At 38.5% G+C, this 20,440-nt stretch overlaps 1 protein-coding gene across 4 annotated transcripts in view; it reads left to right on the top strand.

The window, feature by feature from the left end:
- Positions 1 to 20,440, top strand: part of PCSK5 (proprotein convertase subtilisin/kexin type 5) — a 299,903-nt gene that overhangs the window by 137,329 nt on the left and 142,134 nt on the right. For all 4 annotated transcript variants that reach the window (XM_073345119.2, XM_073345120.2, XM_073345121.2 and 1 more), the window contains exon 8: positions 8,796 to 9,008. In XM_073345119.2, coding sequence (XP_073201220.1) covers positions 8,796 to 9,008 — 213 coding nt within the window. The remainder of the gene's footprint in view (positions 1 to 8,795; positions 9,009 to 20,440) is intronic.

The raw sequence follows: 20,440 nt of genomic DNA, 5'->3' as shown, positions 1-20,440 counted from the left end.
AATTGCTCATTCTGAAGGACAGGCTAATTGCATGCAGTGTAGTGACGTTTACGTTTTAATGTCACAGCTGATACTTCCTGATAACATAAGATGATATCATTGGCCTACATCATTTGTATAGGATCATAGATTTTAAGGCAAGAAGGCATCATTGCATAGCATCGCATAGGGCCTGTGGATGGTGGTATGGGCAGCTCTAGACTGACCACCACTGCACGGCATTACATGGATCTGGCATTGACTCCCATACCACACCACTCATCTCGGGTAAACGGAATAGATTGATCGTATTTACCCTTTCATGGTTGGGTGAGATTTTACAGACCTCAACACATTTTTGTAGTTCTTTTCTGAACCCTTTCCAATTTGTCAATATCCTTTTTTTAAAGTTTGGACACCAGAAGAGGACACAGTTTTTCAGTAATGGTCTCACTAATGCTGAATACTAAGGTAATACCACTTCCCTATTCCTGCTAGCTATTTCCCAGTTTACACATTCAGGAATCAGGTTTGCTCTCAGCCACTGAATTGCATGGGAGATCATGTTCAATTAGTTATTAACCATGACCCCCTAAGTCCCTTTCAGTGTCACTGATTTCCAGGATGCAGTTCTTGAAACAAATCTTTATTTCTAAATGTATGTGGCTGTGTTAAAGCACACATATTAGGACACTGAATGGTTTTGCAAGAATATCTTGTGCTGGATGTGCTCTAGTCCTTTCCAAATTAATGCTGCCCAGCAAACTCAGATTGGGTGACAACCTCCATATATGTCATGAAACTAGAATTTTTTTTTCAGTCTATGCTTTGCATGAAGTTGGCAATTCCAAGTGCTCTGCTAAAACACTCTAGATTACAAATACTGTCTTCCAATCAGTAAAGTAGCAAAGTTTAGTTTTCATAATGCCTAGATGTACTGTGATACTATGCATTCTGTTTTCTTTTGGAAATAAATAGAAGATTCCTTTATAGCAGTACTATTTGTTATATGCAGTTTTTCCACAGATGATCAGTATGTAGTGCAAAAAGAAAGTTTACAGAAAATAAAATAATGTAACAAATGTTCCTACATTAGATTCAATGTGATATACACATCCAAAAGGCAGAAAAACTTGGAAAGAAAGTTACAGGAAAACATACCTCAAAATGTCCACAGTTTCCATACAGTGTCACAAAGGGTATTGGAAACAGACTATATTAATTACCTCATCCCATCCCTCACACATTTGTGGAAACTGTTCTAACAAGCCAGAGGAGTGATATGGCCTAAGGGCCAGCTTTTCAAAAGGGGCCTCTTATTTTGGGTGCCCAACTTGAAATAGATTAACATAAAATACATCCGGTCTCTGACTTAGGATAAGTCTTAAATTGGGAAACCAAAATTAACAAGCCACTTTGGAAAAAAATTGGTCCTTTCCATATGTTTAAAATGTACTTATTTCAGTGAGGATGCATTTAAACAATAAAAGAATCTGGTTAATTAAGTCTCTCATCCCCCTTCTCCGCAGAACTGTAGGGACCTGGACACAGCAGAGTCTGTGCTTTTCTACTGCCTGTGCGGAGAGCAGGATTTCATGAAGCCAGTTCGTACTCAAGGGTTTGCTGCACCACAGAGTGAGGTTAGGGTAAGGAAGGTGAAGCCAATAGATCTGACACTAAGACAGATCACATCCTTTCTCCCCAACCACACCCATGTGGTGGGGACAGTCCATACACAGGGGCTACTGCAGCCCTAAGTCTATAAAGGCAGCCATGGAGCAGCATCTCTGTTGCTTGTGTCTGGGAAGAGGATTCCTTCCCGCAATCCCTGTGAAAATCTCTGTACCTACCTTGTGTACTTTTCTTAGAAATGTGGATTTATTTTTCATTCTCTTATGGCACTGGGGCTACAGAAGTCCCCGCTGAACAGCGTCACTGCTGAGCGGGTTGGCAGCTGCAGAATCTGCACCCTAATGTGTGCCATGGAGCTGTGCTCTCCACTACTTGTGAATACCTGGTGGGAATAGGAGTTTAGGTATCACCACTAGGTCTATACTTACATGGATCTGTTGGCCACAAATCCCTGTCTAGGGGGTTTCAACAGGTAACTGCAAAAGGACAGGAAGAGCTGATTGAATCCTCGCTGTAGGTTAGGGAGGTGAATTCCATCCATCACCCAAACCCTGCATAGCTCTCGCACAGTGCCTCTTTACTTGGGCTTTGTGTAATGAGAGAACTTTACCTATTATTAACCAGAAAGTGTCTCATCCTAAATCTACTCTTGGTTTAACAATATTTTGGAAAACCTGGAATTTTTGGTTTGTTTATTTTTGTCGGACAATAATGCAGTATTTTTTCATGGTAATAATGAATCATAATGAATAGATAACATGAACAGATAGGCAGAATCTATGATGCATGCGGCAGCCCTGTAACTGGCTTTATTTTGTTTTGTTTAGGAAAAGTAGAAATTCATTCCAGCATTCCACAGGTTCAGATTTCAGGTTTCAGCCAACCCCTTTTATTTTTTTTTGGTTGCACTTTAAGCACTAATTATAGCTCTGTGGGGAATAGCTTGAAGCTATTGAACCTGTTGTTCTAGTAAAGAGGCAAATAAAAAATATACCAGATGCATGTTGAAATATTCTTCACATATTCTATCACCATCATTACTGTGTTAATGCATAATCTCTTTTAGTTCTTCACTACGTTATATATTACCTGTACGTAGAATATTTCCACCATAACTTATTAAAGACACTGTAAGTATTAAGAAGGTGTAAAATCCTATGAAAGGGTGAAATACGTTTGTACTTTTTTCTTTTCTTGTTTAGATTTCTGTTCTCTTTTAAGATAAGAAATTGGTGCAATTCAGAACTAAATTAAGGAGACAAGAGGAAAATAAACTTTGAAATCATGAGTATAGCTATGATTCTCTTTCCTTGCTCTCTATTTTCTATCAGCATGACTTATTTCCTCTACCTGGTGTAGGATTTCAAATTTATTAGGACCAAATTGCCTCTCATTGCCTGTAGCTCCCACTGCTCTAATCTCTCCAGGTCACTGGTTCTGTCTTCCTGTGTGTTTCCTACTCCTTCACATTGAGTTTCCTCTCCCTCAGCAAATTTGATCAGTCTGGAAATGACACCAAAAAAAAACCCCACCCAGTAAAGAAAGAGAATCATTAACAGACTTCAGTTCCTGTTTATCTCTTAGGCAGAAGAACACAAGGATGCACAAGCAAGAGTAAGGTTTGTAGAATAGTGAATGAATACATTATTTTAACTTTCTAGAATGGTGGGACTAACTCCTGCCTCACCTGTTCATGCTTCATATGGTCAGTGGAAGTTGTTTCAGAGACAACTTGGAAATGCCCTGTGGCCCACTAGTGGTACATGGACCACAGTATGTAGATCATCACTCTACACTGATGTGTACCACTGTCAGTAAGGTATCAACTAATAAAGCTATAACCATGTATAAATTTGGAGCAATGGAGGCTCCTTTAATATTGTTGAGGAAGTTTTCCATGTGTCTTTACAAGAATGTTTGTATTGGCTCTGATTCCTGGCAGAATCTGGCCCTAAAACTGGATTAAGTGGCCCAGAAAGGATCACACTAGTGTAAGAGTGATGCTCCTGTGGTGCTGAGCTGCAGAAAAGCCCTTTACGCCATTTGCCCTCCCAGCTGCTAGCAGTACAAGGAAAAGAGGGAAATGCCAGAAGAAAGTGGGCATCCTGTGCCACCCCTATTTTTCAGCCTTTGTGGCCTTTTGCAGCTGGTATCAGTTAGAGCAGTTCTCATGCAAGGTCTGCGCACATCAGCTATACTCAGGAAAATATCTTGGTAAAATTCTTCATGTACCTAGACTGATGATACACTAAATGTCAGTGAAGCGCTTTTGTTTCTTGTCAGAATTGCAGGCCGAGGGGTTTTGGTTGTGTGTGGGTTTTTGTTTTTTTTTAAATATTCAGACATTTTATGAAGGCTAGTGACAAAGATAAAAACAGTAGGAGAATGTCTCAAAAAGTACACTGACAACCACAAGTTGGGTTGTGGAATGCTTTACAGTATTTGGAAAAGAGTCAGTAATATTATTGCAAAGGCAAGACATGAGAAGACATAGCTCTGTACCCAGAGGGGATGGTTGATGCATTTTTATCTGACATCGTTGGCATGAGCACTCTGAATGTTCTGCTGCACTCACATTCAAGCCCATGCCATTCCTCTACTGTAATTCACATCACTGACTAGTGTTTTGCTTCTGTCTAAAAACATGTGTCTATATGGTTTGTAAATACAACTTTTGCTTTCAAGTAATAAAAGATGCAAAACCTCTTGCCAGTCCCGGAATACACTTTTTGTCCTGACACCCTTGGGCATCTGGAACATGACAGCTGGAGATTTAGCCAAATCGTAAAAGCTACAGTATGTTATATGTGTGTTTATCTTAACTTTGTAACACAGCCCAAATGTCTCTTATTTAACTTCATATTTTGAAGAGAGACCAATTTTAAACTGGGTTCACTTACAGTAGGACATCTAATGCTGTTGCTTTAAGTAGGTTCTTTGGTATCTAGAGTTACTAGCAAGTGTATAATTTCCTGCGCACAAGTGGGTCCAATGAATTGAAGTGGGGTGTGAGGGCAGAGGGGAAAGGAGACAACCAAATAGTAATCAAACAATAGACAGTAAATGAAAACCAGAGCATACTTACTTGACATGTTATTTTGGGCAGGTTAAATTTGGGTTTTGGGTTTTGTTTTTTTTTAAAGACTGTCATTTGCTTTGCCAAATAGCTTTTAGGAACAAGATCTTAGCATATTGTCTAGACTGAAGGCTAAATTCCATTGTTTTCTGTGAAATGCTGAGTTATTAAATGTACCATACTGCAGTATGTTAGAGGAACTGGAATTCTTTGCTTCATGTGGATTAGAGGGAGGATTTCCCACCCCCCATTAGTCTATGCACCTGGTATGTATTTTTTATGGAAACAAGATTAATTATGAACCTTTATTTTTTAAAGGCGACTGATTTTGAAGAAGTATATTTTTATACACGTAATAAATGTTTACCAAAAAATTCACAACAGAAAGGTCAACTGGGATGTAAATAGTTATTATTCCTGTTCTTCAAAGACTTATTTGAATTAATAAAACTTAAGTTGGTGTTTATTATTTTTAAATATTGCACTGCAGCATTTCTAACAATCAGGGCCTCATTTTCAGCAGCCCTCTATTTTGTGCAGGAGCAAAATTTGCTCACATATCTATTTCTACCTGCAAAAATCTCATTTCACATTAATAGTATTATTTATTTATTATAGCACTATCAATGTACTGGTGCTTTACAGAAATAAGGCACCTTTCCCTGGACAGAGGAACTAATAATTTGAGGTCTGTTCCTGCAACACTTCCTCACAAGAGTAATCTTTGGTCCTCTGAGAAATTCCACTGCAGTAATTGTAGTAATAGGTTGAATCACATGCCATAGGGATTATGGGATCAGTGCCCAAATTAGCCAAATGCAGCCATTTGAGCTGACCAGAAAAAAATATTTTTTTCCTGTGAATAATTTCTACAAAAATGGAAACAAAGTCATGTTTGACTTTCTGAAGAAAAACAGAAAATGGAAACAGTTAGATTCCAAAATGCTATTGTGGTGCCTGATGGGAGTTGTAGTTTGGGTGCTTCACATTCTCATTCTCCTCTATAGCATGGGCTCCCTTATTGGACAACATCTCCCAAGACATACCATGGCCTCACCTCTTAGTAAGTGGAGGTAGTGTATCATGGTAGTCCCTGGGGTGCTACATGGGAGATGAAGTCCAGCTGGGGAGTGTGACCTGTAGGGAAGAATGGGGATGTGAGGCATTTGAACAATAACTCTCCTGTGGCACTGCAGCGATATATGCAAATTGATATATTTCATTTTTTGACCAAAATGCAGAAACTTTTGTTTTGAGGGGTTTGGGGAGGGAGGGTTTAATGAAAAATGAAAATTTTTGCAAAAGCCATCAGTTTTTGTTGAAAACCCAATTTTGTATTGCATACACTGCTTGTTCTGATATATGCAATTGTGTGTGTGTGTGTGGAGAGAGGAGTTCTTTTCTTTTGCTTTTTGTTCGTTTGATAAGAATATTGTAGAGCCAGACAGGAGTGTAGACATCACTCTGGAGTGAAAACTGGCAGTGAGAAACTAGTCAAAAGTGAAGACTGAGGAGGGATTTAGAGGAGGAGAGTGAGGTAGCTCAGCCCTGGAAGAAAGAGGGTACCAGCTGTAAGAGGCTAATGTAATCAGCAGAAATCAGCCAGGAGCATAGTAAAAAGGAAAGAACAGCCGCTCTTTGGCATGATCTTCTAGTCCCCTCCCAATCCTAAAGAAGCTCCTGAATCTCAAATCCATGGGCATGATGGAATGAGTTGAGGCAGTAGATGGATGCTTTCCATGTCATCAACCTGCCTCAAACTTGCAGGTATTCTCAAGCAAAAACTACTTTTCCCTCAGTCAATATTTCAGGAAAGGGGAGAGGGAGCAAGAACAAAGTTAGGGAGAGAGGTGACCAGAGGATGGATGAACAGAATGAAGAAGACAAGCAATAGTTCATAGGTCTGATCTAAAGCCCATGGAAGTCATTGGAAAGACTGCCATTGACTTCTCTCAGCTTTGGGTCATGCCCTAAAAGGTAAAAGGGTTGTGAAAAAGCAGAACACAAAACAGCAAGGTGATGTTGCTCTTTCTTGGGTTCACACAGGGAGGGATGAGACCTGGAAGAGAGGAACAGAACCAGAGTCTACTGCTCTAATCCAGATATAAAGACTGAGAGATGATGGAGCAGGGAACACAATGAACTGAACTTTCCCTGTGCAGGAGCAGCACTGTTATATGAGTGATCTGCTTGGGCATGGGTGTACTTGATAAGAACAACCACAAAGTTTGCCCAGCATGATGTTGCTAGTACTACCATTTGTGTGTGTGTATGAAAATAATGTCAAAATCAGATGCTGTGGTATTAGTTGCTTGAATTGAAGCCCTGCAAAAAGTCTAGAACTGCTCCAGCCTTTTAAATAAGAATATTGTAATGTACTTTTTTTATCACTGGAGCAGCTAAGATCAGCCAAAGAAAGAAAAAAAAACTGAAATAGTTATACTTCCTGGCTGGCTGGACTGGTCTTGTCAGGAGCATGTGGATTTCATAGTACATTTAACTTGGCGCCCTGGGATATTTTTTCCTGTTTGAAATGTTTTTTAATGAAAAATTGCATTTTAAAGGCATAACCTTATGTAAACACTAGCAAGGAGAATTTGATATTTAAGTTATTGTGCTGAGGAGAAGAATCTCTACAGGTAGTGAACTTTTATTAAACTCACAAAGTGAAACTCATCAATGTTTGTGAATTCAAGCACATATATCTACCAGAATCATGAACTGTGGGATTTTTTTTCTTACATTGATTTAGGCTCTATTACACTCAGCAAAAAATGCACTAATGAAAACCCCCTGTGCATCTGGATTAGATGAATCTTTGAATTGCTAATTGTTTAAGATTGTCCTGGTAGATATCCAGCAGCTGTCTTTATGTCAATTGCAGTGCACAAATCCACTCTATTTATAAAAAAAACAAAACAAAACATATGTACTAGTAATTTATTCATGATCACAGAAAGCAAAGTAGCATGGGGCATAACATTAGTTCATCATACATAGGAATGAACCTACCACTTATACAAACCATATATTGCATGATGTGCTGCAAGCAAATACTGTAAGATATAAATTAGACTATTAACTTAATTGTAACCGATGGGCTTTTTCCTTTGCCCTCAAAAGAATTAATAAATAATAAAATGATGTCATTTTGCAGAACTAATTAAAGACGTGTTTACTCTTTTGATTAAAATCTCTATCCTAATTCATATCATAGTGTTTGCTAATAGTCAACGGATGTATTTAGATTATGTAAATTATGGGAACCTCATATGTTAACCTGTTTATCTGCATGAAGTGCCTGGAATATGGAAAACCACAGTTCCCTGCTAGACAACAGGCATGCAGCATGTTGATCATCTTCACCCTTTACATCAACATCAACACCAAAATAATTATGGATTCATTTTCACTCCCACTATATTTATTTAGACTCACTTATTAAATTTTTTTAATATGTATATCTGTTTTAGGTCCTCATTCAGCAATTTACTTAAGCATGTGCCTAACTTCAATTAGACTACTGAATCGGGGCTGTAGGTGTTTAATGCTAATATATTAACAAAGCAATCTTTGCCTGTCCATTTTTGTTTTAACAAAGTGTTTTACATTTACAATTTATAATATTTGTGCAACTGCTCCAGTGTGGTTCATGGTACTTGATATTACTCAAAGAGTACATGGCGTCACTTGGTAATTCCAGAATGAGACATTCAGGAGAACCCTTATAAACAAATGTTTGTAGCTACAACATGCTCTTTTTTTGTTTGTTTACTATTTAAATCCAGTATGTTACATTTAATGCGTGCTGTGGCTCTTCTGCATTTCTCTTTGTAAGGCTGGACAGAATAGATCCAGACCTACAAATAGAATCTGAATTTAATTTTTGTTTTTAAGGTTGTGTTTATTCATCTTACTCATGTTTTGAATTTGGGAGGGTTAGCTCTTACCTCGGGTAAACTCTGGTTTTTCTTCACAATCTTCCACAATGAGCTCTTTTGTCTTTTTTGCGGGGGGGAGGGGGGAAGGGGGAAGGATTTGGGGTAAGGGCCCACATGCTTACTAAGAAAAAAACATTAATCAAATCTTTCCTATTGTTTGTAAACAGGGACGAAATAAGTTAGGTTCCATTTTTGTTTGGGCGTCTGGAAATGGTGGAAGGAGTAAGGACCATTGCTCCTGCGATGGCTACACCAATAGCATCTACACTATTTCCATAAGCAGCACAGCTGAAAGCGGAAAAAAACCTTGGTATCTGGAAGAATGTGCATCCACCCTAGCTACGACTTACAGCAGTGGGGAATCGTACGACAAGAAAATAGTATGTGGTTTGTTTGTTTTTGTAATGCTATTTTAATTGTATGTGGTTTTGTATTTTCTATAATGATTTTTAGGGGAGAGCAAAATGACTATTAGGTCTTTGTGTCTACACGTGGGCTTGTTTGAAAAAATGTCACCCTTGGTCAATATGGTATATATTTGTATACAAGTTTTAGACCAAGAATTTGAATGTAAATTTCTGCCACTGTGTGTAGCTCCTTCAACCTCCTTGTATTCTGACATCCATAATTCTACACAATACATCAGGTATGGTCTTACTAACCCTTGTGACAGAGACTGATTTCTCCTTTCACTTCCACTATGTGTCCTACGTTCTTTCTGCTTTCCTAACTGCTTCCAAACTCTGAGCAGAGTCTCTCTGCTGTCATCCATAAAGATTATTTTCCTGACCAACACTTTGTAGCATATCACCAGACCTCAGAGCAAATCTCCTTTTGGTATTTTTTATTCAGTCCACATTATTTTTCATTTTAAAACGTGCAGTTACAGAAGCCATTTTCCAACCCACATCCCCATTTATTTCAGATTTACTGGGACTCAGCTTCCTTCGTTTTTTGTATTCATTCTCCCTTAGTCATCATTCATATTGCTGCCTATTCCTGGTAACTGAGAAACAGTAAGTAAAATTAGGTTCAGTGCTTATCTGTCCTGTGCTCTTTGCCATCTCATTCCTTCCCAGACTATGGCTGTTTTCAATTAATTTTTGACCGGGGCTGTTTTTTTATTCCACTGGAGATTTCACTATTGTTGCCATCATTACTGGTCTTTATTTTTTAATTGGAGAGGCTTCCTGAAGTCCAGATAGACTGTCAACTTCTGTTTTGCCCCTAACTCTTCTTAAACCCTTATTGTCACTCCCTCAAAGATATTATCAGATTCATTAAGCACAGACTTCCTTCTGACTTATCGTTGACTAGTCTACACCTGTTAACTGTGCTCTTCATAATAAAAAATCACAAGGTGCTTTTCTAATACTGAATATAACTTATACTTTCTAGAATCTTTCCTTGCTCCCTCCTTAAGCATGGGTTTCATGATACCTTATTTCCAGTTCTTTTCTTATTGCTAATGAGGAGTTAAAAATTCCTGCTCTAGCTTTTTTTTTTTTTTTTTATTTAAATACCGTCTGCTGTGTCTTTCAAGATTCTGGGATGCCGGCCATCCCTTCCTGGAATCTTCCCTATTTTCAGATGATCTAATTTAAAAAAAAACAAAAAAAAAAACTTGTTCTGAGGTAACTCTTCGTTCCAGTAATTTTTCTGTTCTTTCTTGGTGTCATAAATATAAAGGGAAGGGTAACCACCTTTCTGTATACACTGCTATAAAATCCCTCCTGGCCAGAGGCAACATCCTGTTACCTGTAAAGGGTTAAGAAGCTCAGCTAACGTGGCTGGCACCTGACCCAAAGGACCAATAAGGGAACAAGATACTTTCAAATCTTGCGCGGGTGGGGGGGGGGCTTTTGTTTGTGCTCTTTGTTTATGTTTTTTGTTCTCTCTTGGGGCTGAGAGAGGCCAGACAGAAATCCATCTTCTCCAACCCATCCTAATCCAAGTCTCCAATATTGCAACCAGTATAGGTAAGCCAGGCAAGGTGGATTAGTTTATCTTTTGTTTTATGTGCATTTTCCCTGTGTTAAGAGGGAGGTTTATTCCTGTTTTCTGTAACTTTAAGGTTTTCCCAGAGGGGGATCCTCTGTGTTTTGAATCTGAATATTCTATAAAGTATTTTCCATCCTGATTTTACAGAGGTGATTCTTTAATTAAAATTCTTCCTTTAAGAACCTGATTGATTTTTCATTGTTCTTAAGATCCAAGGGTTTGGGTCTGTGTTCATCTCTACAAATTGGTGAGGATTATTATCAAGCCTTCCTCAGGAAAGGGGGTGTAGGGCTTAGGGGGATATTCTGAGGGGAAGACATGTCCAAGTGGTCTCTTTCCCTGTTCTTTGTTTAAAACGCTTGGTGGTGGCAGCATACTGTTCAAGGACAAGGCAAAGTTTGTACCTTGGGGAAGTTTTTAACCTAAGCTGGTAAGAATAAGCTTAGGGGGTCTTTCATGCGGGTCCTCACATCTGTACCCTAGAGTTCAGAGTGGGGAAGGAATCCTGACACTTGGCTTCTCACCACAAAAACTTTATCTCTGTTTTTGGCAACTCTCCTTGTTCTCCCCAATAGATAATAAAGCAAAGAAGTCATTCAATTTTCTAGCAATATACACTCCTGTGATCAAATTTCCCATATGGTCCTTTCAAAGACCTTTGCTAACTTTTTTTTCCAAAGTTCAATAAAACTAATAGATTCATGAATTTTAAGTGCAGAAGGAATCATTGTGATCATCTAGTCAGTGCTCTTGCATGACTCATACAACAGGACTTCCCTGAAATAATTCCTGCTTCCAGTCCAAGATGTTAAAAATTACCCTCCCTGTTAAAAAAAATGGAGTCTTATTTCTAATCTGGATTTGTCTAGCTTCAACTTCCAGCTGTTGGATCTTGTTATACTTTTGTCTGCCAGATTGAAGAGCTCTCTCTTATCAAATTTCTGTTCTTTGTGTAGGTACTTATGGACTATGATCAAGTCACACCTTAACTCTCTTTGATAAGCTAAATAGAATGAGCTCCTCTCTGAACCCTCTCCCATTTTTCAACATCCTACTTGACGTGTGGACATCAGAACTGGACGCAGTATTCCAAGAGCAGTCACGACACATGGTACCAGATATATAGATTAATATAACCTCCCTGTTCCCACTTGATATTCTCCTATTTATATTGTCATGCTCTCTGGGGTGGCTCACAACTGTGAGTGCCTACCCCAGGGCAGACTGTCAGAAAACGGGGAAGACACCCCAGGCTGGTGTGTCACCAAGCCAGTACCAACTGTGAGCTCCTGGATCACTATACCAGTCCTACCATGGCGTCACCGATAGTCCCTTAGCTGCTCCAATCTGTCCTGCCACACAGACAAACCAGACTTAGTGATAAACGGTCACTTACACCAAAGATCACGTCACATTTAGGCTGCTCCCAGTCCCAGGAGACCAGACTTACCCCAGATCAAATGGTACTGCAGATCTTAAACCAAAGATAATGCTGGCATCCAATTCTATAGTAAACCCACTAAAGATTTATTAGCTAAGAAAAGGAAATGAGAGTTATTGAGAGGTTAAAAAAGGTAAAATATATGTACAGTTGAGTTGCCATCTATAATTCCAAATGGTAGCAGAAAGGTAGTAATCTGCCAATTTCCCAAAAGTCTCTCAGGGCTACCCAGAATAACTCTGGATCTCCATCTTCTCGTTCAGTCATTCTGCCTTGTTAGAATCCAAACAGTCCAGAGATGAAGGATCTTTCATTAAATCCATTCTTATAGCTTCTTCTCACAGAAAACTGAGCTGACAGGGTCACTGCCCATGAAGGTTTTTCCTTTGATGACAGAAAGTGAGGGATGCAGTTAGAGTCTTTGACCTCCAATCATCATGTACAATGACTATTTGCTTTGAAATTAGAATTTTTCTGTTAGAGTTCTTCATTTGCATTCCACAAGGTCTCTTCTTGTTTGATGGATTATTTAGTTAAAGGGGTACACACAATGTAAATATTTGCTACTACATTATAACAGTATACAGATAAGTGAAAACAATGCAACTAACATCCCATTAGTTTTCATGAAGTTTAAACACCAAATACAATTGTATACATTTAACAATTACTTTGATCTAAACTAATACACAAGTGAATTGGCCTGGGACTCTGGCATGAGCTGGCATGTGGTCTGCTGGCAACACATATATATCCAAGAATCTCATTAGCCTTTTTAGCCACAGCTCATTCAAGCTCATATTCATCTGATTATCCAACATGAATGTCAAGCCTTTTTCAGAATCATTATTTTGCATGATAATGTTCCCCATCCTGTAAGTGTGGCCTAAGTTATTTGTTGCTAGAGGCATGGCCTTACCTTTGGCCTATAAAAACATAGATTGTTTGCTTGCACCCAGTTTACCAAGCAATACAGATCACTCTGTGTCAGTGTCCTGTCCTCTTCATTATTTCCACTTCCCCGATTTTTGTGTCATCTGCAAACTTTATCAAGTAATGATTTTATGTTTTCTTCCAGATCATTGATAACTATTTAATAGTATAGGTCCAAAATTTGATCCTTGTGGGACCCCATTAGAAACATACCCGCTTAGTGATGATTCCCCATTTACTATTACATTTTGAGATATCAGTTAGGAAGTTTTAATCTATTTAATAAAGTCATCCAGTTTATCCTTTTAAAATATTGATACAACATTAGCTTTCTTCTAGTCCTCTGGAACTTTCTCAGTGTGTTTGAAGATTATTGAAAATCAACTTTAACAGCCCTCTTAATAGTCCAGCAAGCTCCTTGGCCAGCTCTTGTAAAACACTTTGATGCAAGTTATCCATGCATGGTGATTTAAAGATGTCTAATTTAAGTAGCTGCTGCAGAACATCCTCTTTAGTTACTGTTGGAATGGAAAGTATTTTGTCATCAAATGACATGAATGCATCTTCTGTCTTTTTCCCAAATACAGAGATATTTATTGGATGCTTCTGCCTTTTCTGTGGTATTATTTGAAATTCTGCCATTTCCATCTAGTAATGGATCAACACCATTTTTAGGGTTGCTTTTGTTCCTGATACACTTAAAGTACTCCTTCTTCTTCTCCTTGCTATAGAATCTATAGCCTGACTATAGATTTCCACTTGTGTCCTTTTACTTCCCTTGTCAAATTTCTAACTTCTAATTTATATTCGTTGCTATCAACTTCCCTTTTATACATTTGTTTTATATTATATATGTAATGCTTTCATTTCCCCTCTTAGTCAGGCTGGTTTTTTAACCAGCGTAACCTTCTTTCTTGATTGTGGAATTGTGACTTTAGGGTCATCTAGTAAAACATTCTTAAACTGTTCCCAATATCATTCATGTTTTTCTGTTTAAATTCTTTCTCCAGCCTGACTTGTTGTTACATCTTGTGCAATCCTCCCATTCTTCTTCAATCATCGTTTTCTCAATCATTTCTTCCATTCTTTTAGGTAAGTCTTACTCCCTGTGTTTACACTTCTACAATCTCATTACATCAGGACATTTATATTGCTTACTTCTGAGATGTTCCTCACTTTTGACCCAAAATTACCTCCACACATTTTTGGTATTATCACATTTCCATTATTGTAAATTTACTTTTAAGTTGAATCATGAGAATAAGGTTAAAGAAAATGTTGTTTAGTCTAAAGATATTTAATCCTATATAGCTTTTAAAATTTATTGCGTTATTATATTTCTAATAATGATAATACTTTGCACTCATATATTGTCCTACTTCCAAAGATCCCAAAGTGTTTTGCAAACGTAATTTTAGCCGTACGTTATCCTGGTGAATTAGGGGAATCTGACACCCATTTTATATAAAGGCTTATGTGGCAAAGATATTAAGGCCTACATTTTCAAAAGTTCCATTTTTCTTAACTTAGAATGCCAATTTGAGACATCCAGAGCCTGCTTTTCAGTGGAGATGAAGAAATGCACCTTTTAGTTGAAGTCAATGAGTTCTGTGAGTGCTCATTAGTTCTGAGAATTGGGTCCAGCAGCAGGTATCTCCAGTGATCCAATCAACATGGGCTGATCCAGCTGCATACATGTTAATCAGTTAAGGCATGTCCCGTGCCAGCTGCCATAGGAGATTACTGTACTCCCTCGATTCTCTGCTTATCATGGCCCCGTTCAGATCCTGACTACTCTTATTCAAACCATCATCTGTTCGCTTAATGGCCGCACTGTAGGGGTCTGATTCTCCACTGAGTTATATCAGGTTTATACCGGTGTAACTCCACTGATTTCACACAGTCGAGAATCAGGCCCTAAATATTCCACCAAAGACCCTTTCCTCTTCTTCTGTGTTGCACTGTATTACCAGTTGACTCCTGAGGTCCAAAACCTCTCCTCAGGATGTTTTACTGCTGGTAGCTGACACCTCAAGCAATACTTCCAATAACAAAGAAAAACATTGTTCACTGAGTGCAGGAAATAGCCTTCTCCCCCAGTACTGTATACAAACCAGTCACCTTCCTTTGGACAACATTTGTGTTAGTTCTTATATTACTCTAAGGTCAGCTCTAAAGAGAGATGAGGTGAATTTGCAGAACCAACCCTTTAACTGAAAGAATTTAAGAGTTACAAGTAACAGCTGTAACCTATCAATCAGTGTCCTCTGAGCACACACGCAGAATGATGAACCTCTCTCCCATCTTTCTCTCTCTCTCACATCTGTAGTAAGCCATCAATATAGGGTTAAGGATAAGGATAATATTAATATCGCCTCTCCTCTAACTTGCTCACTATAACACACCTTTTCCAAAAGACCTATTAACCCTAATGTCCCCAGCAGAGATGTTTTGACTAATACACACAAGTGAAAATCATCACCAGAAAATATAGCGAACTCCTATACAAAGCCAAAAAATCCTGGCACTAAGATGATGCAAATTCAATTTCATTATGAAATTATACGGCTTTTTGCTGCCTCACGTCTTCCATCCTTAGTTTTTATGTTGCCTGCTTAGATGATCAGTCCTTTGAGACAGAGACCTCATCTTCATTCTTTTCCACAAACTGACAAGGGCATTGTTGGTGTTGTATAAATATAAATAGCAAATAATCATCGGAAAAATAAAGATTAAAATATTTAGATAAATTAAATTTAATCCTGTCCTGAGGACTATACTTCACACCCACCCACAAAAGGAAATTAGATAGAAAGGGCTTGATGGCTTCCTCATGTGGAATAGCAGCAGCAGCTTTCTTAAGATTAGTGACTTTCCTATAGGTCAGTCTAATTGGATGTGATAGTTCAGCTTGCTTTACTGTGTGTATGAGATTCTTGCTTTTAAGAAAGGAGAAAATATGTTATAAAATACAATCCACCGTAAAAATCCACCATAAATATCCTAGTGCCTGATTCTGATCTCACACAGGATTTACCTTAGGATAGCCGATTTAAATGCCGATACTCTTCATTTATTTCATTGTAACTGAGGATAGAGTCGAGCCCCCTAGTATATTATGAGTTTTGAACAATATAGTAATACAGAAATATAGCTAAGTGACAGCACATTGTTCTTCTGTCTCATATGCTTTATAGTGTCAGATTGTTCAAACTCCTGTCCCTGCTTAATTCTGCTTTGTATTTGTACAATCTCAGTCAAATCAGCATATTGGTTTGTGCTGATTATGCTGTATTCCTATCCAATTTGTATTAGTGGCCCCTTCTGAGTTGGACAAGTAAACAGTCCCCATAAAAGCAAAAATGCTAGTGGTACCGGGTATTCTAAAAAGGCACTCAGTAGTATGGTGAGTGGAGAGAGGGGGTATGTAAAAGCTGGTTACAGATATCTCCTGGTTTCATCTTGTCGTAAGAAAATATTCTTTGTAGTTAACCACACATTTTTTCCCATTGACATGGTTTTGTCATCCTCACAAACATGCCATGTGCTGGAATTGTTCTTTTTCAATCTGGTATAATCATAGTTGCTTTAGTAACATAGGCAAGTCTCTGATCTCGTTTACTGTGATGAAGATATGGAATTTATATTTACATTAAAGTAAGTGACACAAGAATCTGGCTTGTACAGTTTAGACAGCAGTTCTTACACTGTCAAAACTCCCACTGACATTAATGTCCTGCACTAAGACTGCATTAAGGATGAGGCCAAGAATACATATTAGTTGTTACTATATTGTACTGCACCTGTCAAAAATCTCTGTTGCATATTTTGGACTGGATTTTCAACTCTTGACTCCCACTGTCCATGCACAAAGTACACCTGCCTTTTCCAGATGCAAAGAGTATGTACGTATTCCTTTTAAATAGTTCAGTGCTAGAATTGTTATCAGATGTTTGCAAGAGCAGCTGCAAAGTGCAGGCACAGGTATATAAAGCCACAGTCTGGGACACACGTAAGTGGAAGCCAAGCACAGGCCAGTTGAAAAATGTACTCCTTTAAAACAATTATCATTTGAAGCACGTGCTGAGTGTGAGACTCTAAGAATCTCCGTAGAAGTGACATGAAATATGCCTAGGACACTTAACTGTAGCAAATTCCTCCCCTTCTAACCTCAGTGTTACTGAAGAGCTCCAGAAGGCATTGTACCCCACTCCCTACCTTCCCCCCACCCCAGCAGAAATGCTTCTATGTATTGCCCCTAGAGCCCTGCGTCTCTGCACCACCTCTTGGAATAGGCTGTATTTAAGGGCACAATCTAGCTCTATATGTTAGTATGGCCTTTATCTTAGCAAAGGCACTACACAAATAAATCATAACAATCAGTGTACTGTGGATTTACTCAACTATTTTCTGTTAACCATACTGGTGAGTTATGCATGAAAATCCCCCACTCACTTATGAAATTTACAATCTATGGTATACACCATTGCTCCTTTTAAAAATTAATTCCATGCTCATCAATAGCATCTCTTGTCAGTTATTAAAAAAACTCCCCCTGTTCAACTGCTGTTGTAGAGCAGATATAATACAACATGGCACCTTCAATGGAAAGTGGTTCGGGATCACATGACACCATGTTAGGGGGAGAATTGGCAACTACAGATTTTCGTTAAACACTTCTCATTTTAGAAGACAAGTCGGTTCAAGGTGACATACCCGTAGGAATTACATCAACAGGTAAAAAGTGTTTCAACCACAGCTAAAGGCTCAAGACATGAATTATGAAATGTCTGGAAATAAGAGGCTTAGGTTGGGAGAAGTGATAATGTTCTCTGCAAAGGAAAATCCTATTTTTGACCTGAATAACTAACTTTCCCTACAGCTGTAACTAAGGGAAGATTGATAACACAACCTGAATAATAACTGTACAGAAATGACACTTCTTTAAATCTTCAGAGCAAGTCACTTGTACCAAACCATTACAGTAGGTATCTGGGTCTTTCTTTTATAAAACTGCACGTAGTCTGAAAACAAGCTAACTCTAATATATAGTAAAGGAGAAAATATACTGTGATGATAATGATACCTTAAAACGGACCTTTGTCATGGTGTTCTAAGTTGTTAATTTCCTGTTAATTAAACTATATCTTTACCAGCCAGTATGTAATTGCTTTCGGTCAAATCCAGTTGTTTTCTTCTGTTGTTAGCGGAAAGATGGGATGATTGTAACACAGTGCATTATAAAATATTACATAGCCTGAATTTAGGCTTGTCACTGTTTCCTTAGATCAGCAGTTGTTACAATGATAACTAAAACCCAGATAATATTTAAACCTGTGAATGCATTGTACTTTAGGTAAAAGGTCCAAAGTTGGTGCCCAAGTCCACTCACACTATTGAATAGAATGACAGCTTTCATACACTAATGTCAACTTCATATCCCTGGCAGGCCTCATCTCCTTGTATTATGATTAACGATGTTGCCCTCGTGTGGTCTTGGAATCTCGAACATAATTTTTCTTCTTGAAGCTTGACTGCTTGTTGGTGGTCCTGTCTCTTTGTTTCTAAAGATAGACACAAGGCTTCTCTGGCAGTGCACCCTTAATACTGAAAAACATGCCTTAGATGTCTCCTGTAATTTACATCTAAACATCTCAGCTGTTACCCTTTGAAATGGCTCAGATAGGATTTCCACTTAGGGAGCTTTCGTTACACATTTTCTGCTGCAATATTTGCTGAGTGAAAGAGAGAGATAAGGGATTGTACAATGTCTGCTAGGACATGGGACAAACAATGCAGCAGAAGAGTGTAATGGCTTTATTACACTTGCTATTCAGGGGTACTGCTCACATAAAACTAAGGCTACATCTACACTATGAGCTAGGGCTGTGATTCCCAGCTCGCATAGATGTACTTATGGTAGCTTTCTACCATGGTAACATGGGCAGTGACAGTGGGCGGCATGTGCTTGCAGCTCCAAGAATGTACCTATATGATTCAGATGGGTTTGTACTCAGGGTAGCTAGCCCGGTGCCGTACTGCCGTTCCACCACAGCTACACTACTGTTTTTAGCTTGCTAGATCAATGAGCATGAGCATGTCTGCGCAAACTGGGAATCACACTCCTAGCTTGTAGTGTAGATGTAGCCTCAAAAACACTCACCACTCTTTCTCCCGATAGATAAATATGTAGATAACATCTGACAATAGGCTTTCAAGGTAGAGGGCTAAATGGTGTCTTTTAAGGCAAAACCATTGTCAGGGGAGATGAGGAAGAGACTTTCCCCTGCATGAGCTCCTGAAGGTATCGTTGTGCTGCAAGCAAACCCAGTGCTTCCTGGAGTGCAGAGAGAGTTCAGTGACTGCACTACCCTTTCGCAGGGTGCAGTAGTTCTGCTGTCCACTGTGGGAGAGAGAATGAGCATGTGCTATTCATCCTGCTTTATTTTTTCCACTCTTTGGGGGCCGAATTTTCAGAAAGAGGTGCCTGAGAAAGCCCACAGAACTTAATTTGTGTACGTAGTTGTGTGCTCCTTGGCCATTTAGATTTCACCTGCAAATACTCTACCTGCTTTGCATTCACACAAGTTGACACAGGGCTTCTGGCTGCTGTAAATTTGGCCCTTTAAGTTTCCCTTCGCCTAATCCCTTTTGAAGCATATAATGGAAAGTATGTCATTGTATTAGAGATTAGTTACAGTATAAAATCAACTTACACCAGGGTGTGGGAAATACAGGGTGGTTTTCGGCACCCCTTTTACAATATAAACTAGTACACCCACTTAGTGCTTCATTGATACTCTAAATATCCATTCGCTAAATTGGTGTACAATTGTTAAATGAGAGTCTGAAAATTTTATTTAAAGATTTTTACAGGTCATGGACAGAATAAAATGATTTATCAAGAATTCAGAAATAGACCAAAATGGTTCTTTCAAGACTTTTGAGATTTTGAAGAAGAGAGGTAGACTGGCCTTTGGCAGATCAAGTAGTTTAGAAATATGATTTTCTAAACGCCTTAGTCAATTTTTTCCCCATCTTTCAACATTATCTCTGAGTGAGTTCACCTGATGCCTACGCCATGTCACCTCATTGATTCTGTGTTAATTTCTGCTCTTCTGAACAAAAGTATATATATACACACACACACACACACACACACACACACACACATATTAATGATACCAGACTACCATCCACTTCTAATAAATGCTTTCTCATCTGCTCATGTGATATGTGACTTTTTGGCAATGCATAATTCAGCTGCCTACCAGGTTAAAGTTATCCAGGTATCTTTCTATTCTTTTGTAAGCCTTATTTGTGTTTATTTCCATGCTTTGTTTTTCTCCCAGTCTTTTCTCGTGGTCTTATATGTAAAATATAATGCTAGTGAAAGCTCCTGAGTGGAGAGCCTGGGAGACCAAGAGCTTTGTATAG

This window comes from Lepidochelys kempii, chromosome 5 (assembly GCF_965140285.1).
Source record: "Lepidochelys kempii isolate rLepKem1 chromosome 5, rLepKem1.hap1, whole genome shotgun sequence".
Classification (NCBI taxonomy): Eukaryota; Metazoa; Chordata; order Testudines; family Cheloniidae; genus Lepidochelys; species Lepidochelys kempii.
This window is presented reverse-complemented; position numbering and strand designations above follow the sequence as displayed.